This window comes from Hippocampus guttulatus, chromosome 14 (assembly GCF_054856545.1).
Source record: "Hippocampus guttulatus isolate MCC_2025c chromosome 14, RoL_Hgut_1.0, whole genome shotgun sequence".
Classification (NCBI taxonomy): domain Eukaryota; kingdom Metazoa; phylum Chordata; class Actinopteri; order Syngnathiformes; family Syngnathidae; genus Hippocampus; species Hippocampus guttulatus.
In genome coordinates this window covers 11,998,136-12,013,568 of record NC_141274.1, presented here as the reverse complement: position 1 = coordinate 12,013,568, position 15,433 = coordinate 11,998,136, and the positions used below count along the sequence as shown (strand labels likewise).

Below are 15,433 nucleotides of genomic sequence, written 5' to 3'. Positions count from 1 at the left end.
TTTGCAGTGTGTGTGTGTGTGTGCGCATGCGCGCGCATGTGAGCAAATTAGAAGCGTGTGTTCTCTTGAAAAGTGCACAAAACACACATGCGCACACACACACACACACACACACACACACACACACACACACACACACACACACACACACCTCCCCCCATAATCCGGCTGTGCAATTGAAGTTAATTCTGCAGACTGTGGTTCATGTTTCGTCACCACTTTGTAAACTTAGATCATACGAGGTCAGCGCAAGGTTGAAGCAACCCTGTAGCCATGCGTCCCCCTCACCAAAGATCCGTTACCATTTCATGGTGAAGGAATGTCGCCCTGTTTCTGGTGACTCTTGACATTTTTTTGTTGTTGTTTTTTTCTCAATAAGAGCCAATTTGAGTGTGGGATGTCATTGAATTTTACTCTGAAGCGATGCTGACATACATTTGCGTACACCGACTAGCCGCATCACGAGATACACTTCCAACAAAACCTGATTGACAAAGGAATACAAGTCTTACTTTTGACACAGTTGGAGAGATATAAATCTGGCAATACTTTTTATCGCGATATTGTGGTTATAGTGTGAAACTGCATCACCAACCTGATATTGAGCTGTTTTAAATTATTTTCCAAGACATTGGTGCCTTGCGATGGGAGTGACCAACATACGCACCATTGTTCGGAAAAAGAAAATTGTTCCAGATTATGACCAATCTTCAAAAAAGAGGCTTACAACTGCCTATGCCACACGCAGTTGAAGCTTTCTGCCAAATTAATGAAACAAAGAGCCATATTGTGTATTTAAAACAAACATTACTTTGCCACATGTACATCTATTTAGCTTAATGCTAAAAAGCAATGCAAAACGCCATAGACCAACTAATGAATAGCAGTGATATTGCGACAGAATAACCCTTTAAGCGACACAAATGGTGCAGCAACATATGTAGACAGAGCATACAGCAAGACTCACATTTATTATTCTTTAAGAAAAATGAGACGTGATTGGTCATTACCTGAGCTCCGAGCAAAAGTGATGGATGTCATTTTCAGTCAGCAAGTGGTAAAATGCCCCCCCCCCGCACCCCTAATTCATATTCCGCAAACGCAATATTGGTTTGGTTTGGTTTGGTTTGGTTTGTTTATTGAACATAAAACATATATACAGTAATAATTTGACAGAAAATAAGGTAGATAAAAAAAGAAAGAAATCAATCTTCATACAACACAGTTATTATGTTCAAGGGAGTAGGAAGAAGTAAAAAACTTATCTAGTCCTACCCCGTTATGTGATTGTATCTAATAAATCATTTTTATATCAATCAGAAAAGAAAAAAGTAAGAAGAAAGAAGTCTCCATTAAGGCTCATACTTTACCCTTAACCGTGATATTTTTACAACTTTTGGTTTGTATCGGGATTATATACTTCCACACCCTGACACTCTTGTGTCAATTTTCTCTTGTATTCATAATGGATATTTATATACCTTTCTCTATTTATCAACTTAGTTCTGATTTATCATTATATTTAATGTTTTGAATTTATCATTTTAACTCTGATTGATGTAGGTTGTTTGTACTATTTTTTTGAATTTGTTTTTGAACTCAGCAAGCGATTTACTCATTTTCAGGTCCGTTTCGAGATTATTCCACAGATTAACGCCTTTGATTGATACACTTCTTTGCTTGATGTTTGTTCTTGTTTTGAGTTTTTTGAATAAGTTGGTACCTCTTAAATCATAGCTGCTTTCTCGAATTTCGAAAAACTTCTGAATGTTTTGGCAGAGCAGGTTATTGTGTGCTTTGTACATTAATTGGGCGATTTTAAAGTCAACCAGGTCATAAAATTTCATCGTATTTAATTTGATAAATAGTGGATTTGTGGGTTCCGTATATTTTGATCTATTAATAATTCGAATTGCTTTTTTTTGTAGGTTGAGAATAGGGAGTGTGTTTGTTTTGCAGGCATTTCCCCATATTTCCACACAGTAGGTCATATATGGTAATAATAATGAAGTGTATAATGTGTACAAAGATCTCTTATTTAGCACTTCCTTGGTTTTGTAGAGGATCCCTACGGTTTTGGCTATTTTTCTTTTTACGTTATCGATATGTGGCTTCCAACATAGTTTTGAGTCTATTACTAATCCGAGAAACTTGGTTTCATACGCTCTTTCTATCTCAATTGAGTTTACCATAATTTTAGCTTGGTGTTTGATTGGTCTTGTGCCAAAAACAATTAACTTCGATTTTTTCAGGTTAAGTGACAATTTATTTCTGTCGAACCAGTTTTTTAATTTGTTTAATTCGTTTTCTACGGTTGTCAGGAGCTGTTTCAGATTTATTCCAGAACAGTAGAAAGTTGTATCATCAGCAAATAGGACACATTTAAATTGTTTTGAGACCTTGCAGATATCATTTATATATAAGATGAATAGTTTTGGACCAAGCACTGACCCCTGATATTAATGAGAATGCCATGTTTGGACTAGTGGAGCTCTCGAATTTATTGTCGTTAAGAACGTTTTTGTGTTGACTTCCCTTTTAAATTGAGAATTCAGGGAAAAGCGCATGTCTGAGACAAGGTCGAATAAATTAAAAACATTGCAATAAGACCATAATGTGGGATGCTCTGTGAAATTAAAACTACTTTTCAGTCCTACCAACGTCACCACACATCAAGTTGAGTCTACATCACTGTGTGTGTGTGTGTGTGTGTGTGTGTGTGTGTTATTGATCCTGATTGGGCCTCACGGGAGGAGATTCCAGCCTGCCGTTGACCCACAGTTCTCCATGTTTCCACCCTTCCCTGCGATCATCAGAGGCAGCTGTCTATTCCTGCCAACAGGCCGGCTCGCGTGACATTTTTGATTGTTAGATGTAAGGGGGAGAGCGGGGGTGAGAGAGAGAGTGAAATGTTAGTACAGGCATTTTTGCTAAATCACAAGCAGGTCTTGGCTGAAGTGGTCAGCGCTGAGGATTCTTTGGCTTGGTCACTGTCAAAACATTATCCCCTGTCCACTCTTTAGAACAGTGGTTTTCAAATAGGTGGAGGTTGGAAAATTTGCAACAAATGATCATGCCGGATGGTCTTATGAGACAAGTTATGGCTTGACTCCATCAAGTGGCCACAAGGTGGAACCAAAGCAACACTTTTAGATTGGACCATGGTTTGGCCTGAATCCCAAAAAAGAACCCTCGTTTTGGGTAAACTTGTGCCTCACAGGCTGCGCTTTCTATCCGAGTCCAACACATATTCCGCCATGATCCTTCTCTTGAAATCTACCTTTGAAATCAAGCATCGATGTTGTTGGTCTCCGGGTGGTTGGATGCAGACGTGCTGTTGACGTGGTGCCCGCTGGCATCTGGATAATAGAGCAGAAGGGAGGGCCTCGTTCACATCCAAAGCTGGGCCGAGTGTTCCTCTCAAATGAATAAAAAGGTAAGAAAGTGTCATGGAGGAAGGAGCACAAAGCCAACACAGCAGGTAGTTGCACCGAGAAGCATACTGAAAGTTTCCCTGATAAAATTCCGTTTCCTATTGAACACAGCATACCAAAAGACTCGTGACTAACTTTTGATTCTTGTGCAGGTTAAATTCCACCCCCCCCCCAAAAAAGTGAGTCTACAATCAACATTCCACTTCCATTTGTGATTCAAAGCATTTGCTGCCTTTCTTCCCATTGGAAACATTTCTTTTTCAACTCCTTTGTCCGCTTTTCTTCACTTTCAAAAGTAGTCTACTCATTTCAAAGAGGGCCGGGGTCAAAGGTTAAGTTGTCTCCAGTGTGTTGCTGCTTGACTGACACACCACCTCAAAGCTTCCCTTGTGCACTTTTTTTGGTCATTGTATATTTAAGTTTCGCCCTTCTTAAGAAAAAGAAGAACAAAAAAAAAAAGAATGGCACTGAATGCAGTGCAATTCTAATTTCAATTAGATAATTCATTTTAAAACTCAATGGATAGCAACCTTTTGCGTATACCTTTATTTTGTCATTAAGATGTATCCATTTTTATGCGGAGAAATTAAAGAAGAGTCATCCGTGCAGTTTGGCTGATATCAGATTGACAGTTTTCAGCCAAAATAGACCCTCATGAGGATAAGCGGTTCAAGTCAAGTCAAATTTATTTCTGTAGCCCGTAATCACAAGAGTTTCAAAGGGCTTCACTGGCCCTCAGTTGACAAATACTGTATGACAACATGTCCTGATCTAACCAACCCCCCGCCAAGAGGGCAAGCAAAACCTCAAAAAACCTCGAGAAGGGACCACAGAACCAGGAAATCCCCCTTCCAGGTTGACCAGGCAAATCATGATCATAAATCAATAAAATCACCTGAGAAATGAAATTGAGAAAAAAAAATGTCAACAATTAAAATGTTATGTTTTTTAAAAAGGATTGCATGTGTTTATGTATTGTATGTATGAATTTGTGTGTGTGTGTGTTTCAAAATGAATGAACGCATTTCAAACTTTGACAATAGTTCCAAATATTAAGAACAATAAAAAAAAAAAGCAAAAAGTGACTTGAACTTGAAGTTGCTGATTCGAACAAGTCGAGTGTCTTAAAACAACATGTGCATTCCGTGCATGTCTTCCCACACTAGCAGACTGAATCATTTGACACATGAATGACGCCAACAGCTGCACACCTGATCCCTCAATCCTCCACATGAGAAGAAAAAAAAAATGGCGGGAGTGATAAAAACTCACCAGGGATGTCTGCAGCCTTTTGTGGAGGTGGCTAGCGGTGTATCCCTCTTCTTCTTGTTCTTCAGTTTTTTTGGCGGGTGGGTGGGAGGCGGTTGGGGAGGGGGCAATAAGAGCCTCTCAACCCCATACAGCCATGTCAGTGACTGATGTCCAAGTGTGTCTGTGAGTCAGTGGGCGCTCAGGTGATTTACAGCAGTTCTGCTTTAACCATCAAGGGCTGCGAAGGAGCCCCTCGAGAGAAGGAATTTGTCCAAAAGGAGTGATTATGAAATGGGATATATTTATGATTTAGTGCTCCAAGAGGGTGCACCAGTTGAGCACTTCACGGACACATTGTGATCGCTGTCAGGAAAAATACTGTAGGAGATAAATTGTTCGCCTAATAGCATAGTAGCCTTTAATCCATCCATTTTCTGACCTGCTTTATCCTCACTGGTTGCCAGCCAATCGCAGGGAACACATAGACGATCAACCATTCGCGCTCACACTCAAACTTAGAGTGTCCATTAACTTGCCATGCATGTTTTTGGATTGTGGGAGGAAACCGGAGTACCCGGAGAAAACCCACACAGGAAGGCCGGAGCCGGAATCGAACCCTACACCTCTGCACTGTGAGGCGCTTGTGCTAACCGCCCTAGCCTTAAGTCATTTTTTTTTTTAATCTCCATCTGTTTGCTTAAAATGGTCTTTATCTCTTTAAGTCTTTTGAGGTAGTCACCCAGGTCATAGTGAATCTTAAACGATGAATCAAAGCAACTGGATTATCCTGGTTTGATTTTTTTGTTCTTGTACTCCAAAAACGACTTTGGCATTTATGCCATTAGCGTGCATCTCCTTTCTCAAATGCAAGGGTATTGCAGGAAGTCCTACTTCCTACTCCCTTGAACATAATAACTGTGTTGAATGAAGACTGATTTCTTTCTTTTTACTATTTTATCTACCTTATTGTCTGTCAAATTATTACTGTATATGTTTTATGTTCAATAGACAAACCAAACCAAACCAAGTGCACCATTAAAACCCATACATTTATTGCTAAAAAAATTGCAATGTGCAGTTGTGCCTTGAGATGGGAGTGACCCGATTACAAGTTTGGAGATATGTTGCATTTTAACCCTTTGTGGAAGGAATATTTGAACACAAACGGTGGAGCAACACATGCATACAGACAAATTGACATTCATTGGCATATTTTCTTTATCCTCTGTGAAAAACGACTATTATTACAGTTCCCTGAGTCACTAAGAGTAGTGGCGACTCAAATTCCTTGCGTCTATATGGCTGTATCACACTGCAATAAATAATGAAGAATGAATTTTACTCTATTTTTCTGAAGTATGATATTTCAGAGTGCTATTTTCCTTAATAAAAAACACGAGAACATTTTCAGGTGGGTTTTTGGGGGACACTGGAACTGATTAATAGCATTTCCTTTCAATTCAATTGTGAAATATGACGGATGTTTTGTTATAAAAACTTGAATTGTCTAGATTTTAAATGAAATCAATTAAAGCCACATCTCAAAGCACCATAGTGGTCGGGGCACAAATGATAAACCTGCGATAAAGGGGTAACAATGTACATATAAAATATCCACTGCTTAAGTTTTTTTTTTACATTGTTTATTATAAATAGTAAATAGTGCTGTATTGTACACAAAAAAATGTCTTCAAACAAAATCGTTTTTTAAGCCAAACGAGAATGATACAAAATGATTTGAGGAGGGGGGAATGACATGAATAATAAACATTGTTTTTAAGACTTACATAAGCACTTGCGAGGATGTAATTACAGAAGACACAGAGCAATTAAGAAAAACTAAATAAATAAGGAACGGATCAAAAATTTTGACGGAAATTCATTCAATACACGCAAAAGAAAGGAACCGTCAAGTGTGTTCACCTGTTGCGAATGTTTTCTTCCATTTTTTTTGGCTTAAATTTTCATCAGTCTGAACAAGTTGCCCTGATTGGTCATGCGCACAACCCGAAATGAATAACGGTTAACAACAAAACAAACAAAAAAAATATATAGCAGGAGCATATCTTGGAGAACACTATGGAGTGGTCTGCGCTCGTTTATGAGGTATGAAGGTATTGCACTTTCTTTGGGTTGTCTACTTGTCTCGTTTCACACACATCTGTGGTTCTTCCCCTCCACGGACGTGTTTAAATCATCTTCAACAAGAAACCACATCAGGGTAGATTTATATCTTTTCCATCATGTTCAGGCTAAGGATGAACATCTGGCCTTTTTTTTTTTTTTTTTGATGAGGAAAAAGAAAATCCATTCATCCTCGGTCAACTTGGTCCCAGGAAGCAAAAATAAAATGCTTGGTTTAAAAAAAAAAAAAATCCAATAAGGTGTTTAGATGAGATGGTGATTCTGTTGACCAATCAACTTGTCAGGCTCCACCATTTGTTTTGGGACCCCAAGTATTATTTGAGTATCTCTTACAAAGTTTTGACAACGCACTGCATAGTGGAAATGGGTCTAAAGTCAGCCTTGCAAAAATCAAGTTCAGAATCTTGAAAGTATTAAGAATCCACAAATCCCCCCCCCCCCCCCCCCCCCCCGCCAACCCAACCCCTTCTCAATCCTGCTTTTCCTTCTCCTCTCCAAGCATGAACACGCAGGCTCGGCCCTTGGCGCACGACGAGACGCATGAGGTAACTGGAGAGGCTGCACCTTTAGTCCTAATTATTCCCGTCCCAGCCCGCCATTAGTACGCCCTGCATTGCAGTAATGAAACCCCTCCACCAGCGCCACTGGCATCTCTTTCTCAATGTGGCAGTCCTCGTGGTCAGCCTTGGGGTGGTTGGCAAAAGCAGCGGTTGGGGTAGGGAGTGGTGGGGCGTTGGGAGGGGCATTGGGGGGAGGTCAGACTGGCGGTGCAGGAAAGCCTCAATGTCGATGAGACCCCCGTCTCGCTTTAAATAATAAAAGGCACCTGAAGGTGAGAAGGGCAGACAAAGGGTTGGTTAAAAAGTATGGCCGGTTGGACGAATTTTGGGATGGGAATTAACAAAGAGCAAACATTTGTGCAGTATGATGAATTCAATGCAGCTCCTTGGGGTTTGCCACTTGACTCTCGAGTGGCATTTTTTTACCGTCATGCAGGCAAATGAAGAAGAGTTTTATACTCAGCTAACTAGCACAATAAAAATATGTGAGTATTGTCTGTCTACATGTGTTGCATCATTGTTTGTAGATAGATAGATAGATAGATAGATAGATAGATAGATAGATAGATAGATAGTGGATGAGGCACTTCTAAAACTATGACAAAGCTTTTTTTTTTTTAAATTTACACATGAACTTGTTCTTAAGTATAGAGAGTACTTCTGCCACCTCTGTTTTTAGAGGTGTGAGCCTGAGCATAGCACAACATTTCAGAGCAGGTGAGAATGGAAAGCGGGGTCCTGGGTTGAACAATAAACCTCCTACAAAAACAGGTGAAGAGCTTTTGGGGATCTCTTGAGACCCCTTTTTCAACCCAACGTGGTTGGTAGAGCGAAGCCTCCGCCTGGATCGCTCTAGTTCTGCTCCGTTGATCAATAACTAAATCTGACCTCCTGTTGGACACATGGTTTCAATACAGGACTGCCAAGGGTCATAATCGCCCCCTGTTAAAGAGCCCCTTCCTTAACACATGTATACACACACACACACACACACACACACACACACACACACACACACACGTACATGCCTCTCCTGCCCCAAAAGCTACATGCGGTTCTCTCCCAGGACGGGCTAAATTAACGAGATCAAGATGTAGCCACTGATGGGCCAGTCAACATGTGCTAGTGTACCCCACGAGGAGCTACATGCTCCCCTCTCTCCTGTCAAACACACTTTTTGGTAAGTGGCTCCTTTCTTTGAGTTGGGCCAACACGGGGGTCATTACATGGATAGGTGAGCCGTACTCAAGTCCGATGGGCTAGCTCATCATCGCGAGGGTCATGAAAGGACAGAGAAGGGAGCCCCACCCCCGGATTGCCTCAGCGTCAAGCTACATGGCTCGTTTGATGAGCGTAATGTAAACGGAGGTAACCTGGCCAACAATGGATGTACATGTAATCTCAGCGCAGGGCCAGCCCATTTGAGCCGCTCACTCATCAGAAGGGCCGGTGTAATTAGTGTGGTTTATGTTAGTCAGAAATCCTAAACCGAATTGCCCAATCGAGCCGGAGATAAATGACGAGCTTACATAAAAAGAGAATACATACTACTTGTAGAAAGAGAATACAGTTCGCTTTAACAGCAGCTCATTCACTGAAGTCTAAAATTTGTATGAATCTATAAATGTGATACTTTTCTAGTGGGTGCAAGAACATATTCACTTTCTCGGGGTGTTGGCATTACATGGAAAAAAAAATAAACCGTTGACTTAGTGTTGATGAAATACAGCTGTGCCTTGACATACGGTTGACCACAAACAGCAATTGGGCAGATATAATTAGTCAAAATTATGCATTGCCCTGCTCAGCTGAAGTTAAACATAAAACAAAGAGATTTACACATTGTATATTTAATACAGCCACTTAGTTTTTATTTCCACAATGCTGCCATCGGCACACAGGCTAACAATTAGCATCTATACTGTGTTGTTGCCCTTTAGCTGAACTCAATCTGTGCTGCAACAACTGTAGACAGACCATATACCAACACTCACAGGCATATATGCTTTCTCCTCTGCGAAGAGGGGACTAATATTTCTTTAAATGCCATATGGAGAAGACGAGTGAGGACCTGAGCATCCAGTACAGTACATCTATATATTTGTCTTATACTGCCCTCAAGTGGCCAAGGCGCACACACCAGATTCCAAGGAAAAAGTGTGACAAAACTGCAGAATTATTATTATTGTTTCATAAAATGTACTTGCATGTGGGGGGGAAAAGAGCTGTGGTGGCCACAATAAAATACATGAACACAACAAGAACACTCAAAGAAGACCTGCTGTTGGCCACAGCTCACACCCAGGCACCCACATCAACACCACACCTGGTCCCGCCAAGAGAATGCATTTTATACAAAAATATTCAGGAAAATGTGGATGCTAAATTTGCATAAAGCAGTTCTGCATTGCTCATGAAGAATACGTATCACAGTATGTCTTCCGTACGCCATCATGAGTCTTCAGTAAAGGTAAAAGTGCTGTTACATTTATCCACTTCGTAATTGTATCGTTTTCTGAAAGTAATGTTACTCTCCATAAAACGGATTTCTGAAACAAATTTGGTGGATTTAAATGATTTCCTATGGGAAATATTGTTTTGGTTTTGATACTAATTTGTTTCAGGATAGTTTTGGGAAAAGATTCATCATAAAACCTGAAATTTCACTGCGGAGAAAATGTATGGATTTCAGGCCTACCTTGCTCTGACTGTATTGTCCATACTGGTACGATGGGTGGTGGTCGACGGCGTAGGCTGGCGAGGTGTAGGAAGACGGGCAGTAAGACTGAGTGCTCGGCAGGGTGGGCATGCCGGTCAGACCCGGTAAAGCCTCCAGCCGTTGGGAGCCGTGACAGCTGGCAGCCATGCCGGCGTTAGGCTCCAAGCCTCCGGTCAGGGGGGAAATAGCAAAGTCACTCTGGGGCTGATGAGGCACTCCGCTCGGGTTCAAAAGGCCCATCACCTGTGGGGAGAGAGAGAAAGAGAAAGAAGGAAGCTTGGGGGATTAGAAGACAGACTAAAAGACATTCAATCAACTCGACTCAGGTGGGCTCAGAGGAGTGGAGGCGCAGTCATTGTTCATTGTCAGACCACACTGGCGAAACCTCATACATGTGGTTTCTTTTTATTCTGCTTGAACTGACAAGGGAACAAGGGTGTTGATGGCTCTTGGTTACTATAGGGAAGCTTTCATTAGATCTTCACTGTCAGACTTGTGGACAGAGCAATCCTATTTTTTTCATTGCTGGTCACAGCTATAGAAGATTTGCATTCAGCTTTACGGTCAAAACACGTTTCGCAATGTACGAGGCCATGAGATGTGGTTTCCTTCGAAACAGAGGTGCGGAAGCACTATTTCAGAAGCGTCAGCATGAGATGGTATATGAAAATATGTGTATGTCTATTTCATTCACCATAATAAAACTAGAAGGCAACTTGTGTAGTGGGTGTGACACCTTGCTCAAGGGCAATTCAAAAAGTGGCCAGCAAGCAGACCAGCATCTCTCCAACATCGTCGCCATTTATTTATTTATTCATACATACATAACAGAGAGAGTGGAAGCTCATCCACAATTTTCTTTGTGTGTAATTTACGGCTGCTAAATTAAAAAACAAAGTCGCCAAAGACAAAGCACTACGCTAACTCTAAAACCCGCTTTTTTGCAGGAGTCATGAAGCAGTTCTGGCTTAATCTAGTCAAATATTTGCATCAAACAATTGGAAAATATGCACTTTCTGCAACTTTGAAGTGTCCCAAATTTATGTTTATGTCTGCGCTCAGACTGGTGTGTCTGTTCTAAAACACGCCCTCTTTCAAAATCCCTTGATGCCCTAAAATCACCGTGTCCTTGTGAGGCCGAGAGGCCAAAAGGGTACGTGGGAACAAGGGGTTGGGGTGTGTGTGTGTGTGTGTGTGTGTGTGTGAGACGTCGCCAATGTGTCGAACCCGAACCGCTACTCGTGTGCATAATTTCTTTGCAGTTTTTGCTCTGATGTCAGGGGCGCAGCGCCCGGTGGTGATACATCACGAACAGCTGCGCACAGGTTTGCGTGAGAAACAAAGTCATGAAATTGTCTTTTAAAAGTAAAAAGGGGGCGGCAGGACATTGAAGGGGACTTGGACAGAAAGAGTTACAGTCTGTGTAATGAGAAGAAGAGGTGAGGGGCCTGGGATGGAAAGACAGCAGAAATAATGAATGACTAAGACGTAAAGCAGATTGAGGCAGAAAATGAGGCTTCCCAAACTTGGGGGCCATCTGGCATGTGTGCTCTGATCATGATTGATGACTGATGGATGTGATGTAGGCTGTCAGTGATCAGACCTCACATATTGTCAACTTATGTTAACCCCGATTCAACCAATAAAGATCTGTGACAGAAAAAAAAATCGCAATATTTTAACGACGGGAACAGAAGATACGCAGTCATCAGGCACATCAATCAAACAAAACTGCTTTTTTTTCTCCGATTTGAAGTTCAAATGTCTCCCTGTAATCAGAGCAGTTTATTTTTTTTAACCTGTAATATTTTTTGCCGGGATCACTGCACAGTGCATGTGGTAAAATGAGCTTTCCTAGATCGATAGGTAGCTAGATCGATAACAAACTAGCATAAATTGCTAGCTAACTAGCTCATGAGCCGGCGAGATAAATTCACTGGGTCAACCACTCACAGCACACACACAAGGGATATGCAGACTCAATAATGAACAATGACCAAAAAGAAGATTGAAACAATTTAAAAATAATCAAAGTGGATGCTATTTTTTTTAAATTCATCGAATCAAGTTCATGCTAATACATTCTTGCCAATTAAAAAGTATATAACTGTAGCGTAGGGTAGAGTGAGACTGATTAAATGTGTGTGATTAGAAATTAAAAAATATATATTGCACCGCATAAAAATGAATTATTCTAACAATGGTACTTTCACGTAATTATATAGGATATGGAAAAAAAATTATGAAGCCGTAACATGCATTGCTAGAATGCAGAATTTTTATTCTCAAGTAGTCGTGTAGGCTTACGAAATAATACGCGTCCATGAGCCGACATTTCTACGGCAGCCGTTGGTGGTGCCGTGTCTGTTTTAAGGTTGTTCCGGGGATTAGGTCTCAGTGGGGGTGCAAATCCCAGCCGCTCGCTTCCTTGGTGAGAACGGATTGCTTCGGTATGCACCAGATCAGCAGAAGGATGCCAGAGACCTTGCGCCGAAAGAGGAGGCCGCGAGCGCTCCGATCACAGCTCCCCGAATATCTCCGACGACTATCTCACTCATCTAAAGACAACCTTATCCATATCAGCCTCTAGGTCCTGATATGACCATATCTGGAGTTAACTGAACATCTGAATCTCCTGACGGGTGTAGAGGAGCAACAAGTCCGGCTCACTCACTCAAGTTGCAGTTCAGATAAGCAAATAAGGGAGAATTAAATGGTGGGTTTACAAATTAAGGACAAAAAATAAATAAACCGCATTTTGTTAGCTTCGTCATAATTTTGACTTGACAGTAGTATGTGATCAATATCATCTGTGGACAAATTTGCTGTCACCTTGTTACCCTACAAAAATATCTTTTTCATAATGTTGTGTGATAATAATATTAAAATCGGTTTGAAATTTCATTTTTTTTTATTGTTACCTCCTCATTCACACCATCTGTCTCGGATTGGTTGTTCTTCCAAGGGTGCGGTGGTTTCTTGTATCAGAGATGGATGGATTTTTTTCCACATATATTTGTCACATACTGCAGTCAGGTCATGACTGTTTTAAAAACACGAAACAAAAGAGAGTGCTTTTTAAAAAATGCTAACTCGTGACTGTGAAGTTCTTCAAGTCTTCATTATCTCTCAATGTCATTGAACGTAATCACTCCTGCTCTCTAATTTAGCCCAAATCAGGAAATGAATTATTTCCTAATCTGAAATGGAAAGAGCTACGTTGCGAGATGCATTCCAACAGCTGCAATGAATACACAAATTAAAAGAAATTAGCCAACAAAGTGAATCATTTGCATAAATTACACACCGCGTTACAAGAGGATAGATTACTTCGTTCCCTTCAATTAAGACACTCGGGCAATCGTCTGATTGCAATTCCAGACTGACATTCCTGGCACGCCGTATCCATGTAAGACCTTGTGTGCGAAACTGCCCGCCAAAGGTTAATGTTGAAACCAGCCAGTAGGACACTCAACCTTTGGCCTTCTTTATTGGCACGCCGCGCACTTTGTGACCCTGCGAGTGTATGAATTCACAGGACAGGAGCGTCGACAAGTTCTAAAGTTTAATCCGCTAAAAAAAAATAATAATAATAATAATAATCCCTTGCAAACCGATAATGTGCGGCATGACGGTTCATCACACCGACTATTTTGTCAATGTATGCTTCCACACACGTGTTAGGCAAAAACCTCATTTGGCGGCAACACCTGCTTTTTCATTTCAAAGCCGTCCATTCGACTGTGAGCCACCTATCACTTCCTCCCAGCGCAGGCCATATGATAGATAACCCTTGATGTAGGGAATGCAAACTCGTAACAAACATGCCTTGAGGCACTTGTTTTTTTATCTGCGCCTGACAGGATGCAAAGATTCTCTCTCGTGGGAATTAGTACCCAGCATGCATTGCATCTGAGCCCGACCACCCTTTGTGGAGGCTAAAAGCTCGTTTTCCGCCTGTTAGACCATCTTCTGGCCCGGTAGGGAGCCACTGATGGAGCCTGATGACTGTGTAATCGGTCATAATTGTCTTTTCAGTTTTGATTTGCGTCATCGCGCCACAGCCACACACGCACACGCTCGTATCTGCCGACTTCCTCTAAAGACTGACATTTACCGCATTGGAAATTCATCAACCCATCCGTGTGAACACAAATGAAATGCTCCCTTTTTTTCCAAATACCAACAAGGATCTCGTCAATGCCAAGGCAATGACATGGACAAACTGCATGGACCAACCTGAGGTGAGAGACTGTTGCCGATGGCAGCGGGGTTGACGGTGTTGCCGTGTCCGGTCGGTGCCACGAAGCTGTCCGAGTAGCCTGAGAAGCCGTGACGTCCGGAGGAAAGGCAGTACGCCGAACCTCCGTCCTGAGCGCTGGACGACGAGCCGAGCCCGCTCTGGTGCACAGATGTCGGCGGCAGAGGCTGCGGTCGATGGACCGTGCTGGGCTGTTCGGTTGCTGTTCGCAAATAAAGAAACCCCACTAAGAGTCATATTGGAATGAAGCTTAAGGAGAGCAGATGATGAAAAGTATGCCATTGAGGGTGGACGAGTGGTCAGCACGTCCAGCTCACAGTACAGAGGCGTAGGGTTCCTGTGTGGAATTTGCATGTTCTCCCTGTGCCTGCGTGGCTTTTCTCCGGGTACTCCGGTTTCCTCCCACATTCCAAAAGCATGCATGGCAGGCTAACGGAACACCCTAAATTGTCCCAAGGTGTGACTGCGAGCACAAACTGTTCGTCTATGAGTTCCCTGCGACTGGCTGGCAACCAGTTCAGGGTGTCCCCTGCCAACTGCCCGAAGACAGCCGGGATAGGCTCCAGCACGTCCGCAAGCCTCGTGAGGATAAGCGGATGAGAAAATTGATGGATGGATGAATCTGATGCGCAAGTGTACCTAATAAAGGGAACTTCTCTAAGGAGGCTCACCTTGAGCTATTGAAGTTGCGGGATAGGGACTCTCAGGCAGCTGATAGGGCTGCAGGCCCGACATAGCTGATGGAGGGAAACCGCCCGGGATGAGGTGATTGAACGCCATCAGCTGATTGGCTCCCGCTTGCTTCCTCCATCGGGCTCTTCTGTTGCTGAACCACACCTGACAGCAGAACAAAATAGTGTTCAGCGGTGATTGCCACCCGGGGTGGCGTGTCACGGTGGCGTGTCATGAGAGATCAACTATTTGAAGTTATTTGTCTCAATTATTTCCGAAATCTTTGTTTATCTATGTTTCCGAGTGACATGTGACAGGCACAACAATTACAATGTTCTGATGGCAGAAGGAATAATAAACCTACAGTATGTTTCCATCTGCTGGCAACTGT

General features: G+C 42.1%; 1 protein-coding gene across 4 annotated transcripts in view; it reads right to left on the bottom strand.

Annotated features, from left to right (window-relative positions):
- Positions 1-7,301: 7,301 nt before the first annotated feature.
- Positions 7,302-15,433, bottom strand: part of pax3a (paired box 3a) — a 37,113-nt gene continuing 28,981 nt past the window's right edge. For all 4 annotated transcript variants that reach the window (XM_086128727.1, XM_086128728.1, XM_086128730.1 and 1 more), the window contains 4 exons: positions 15,042-15,207; positions 14,349-14,572; positions 10,089-10,352; positions 7,302-7,656 (listed from right to left, as the gene is read on the bottom strand). In XM_086128727.1, coding sequence (XP_085984853.1) covers positions 7,639-7,656; positions 10,089-10,352; positions 14,349-14,572; positions 15,042-15,207 — 672 coding nt within the window. In that variant the 3' untranslated portion in view covers positions 7,302-7,638. The remainder of the gene's footprint in view (positions 7,657-10,088; positions 10,353-14,348; positions 14,573-15,041; positions 15,208-15,433) is intronic.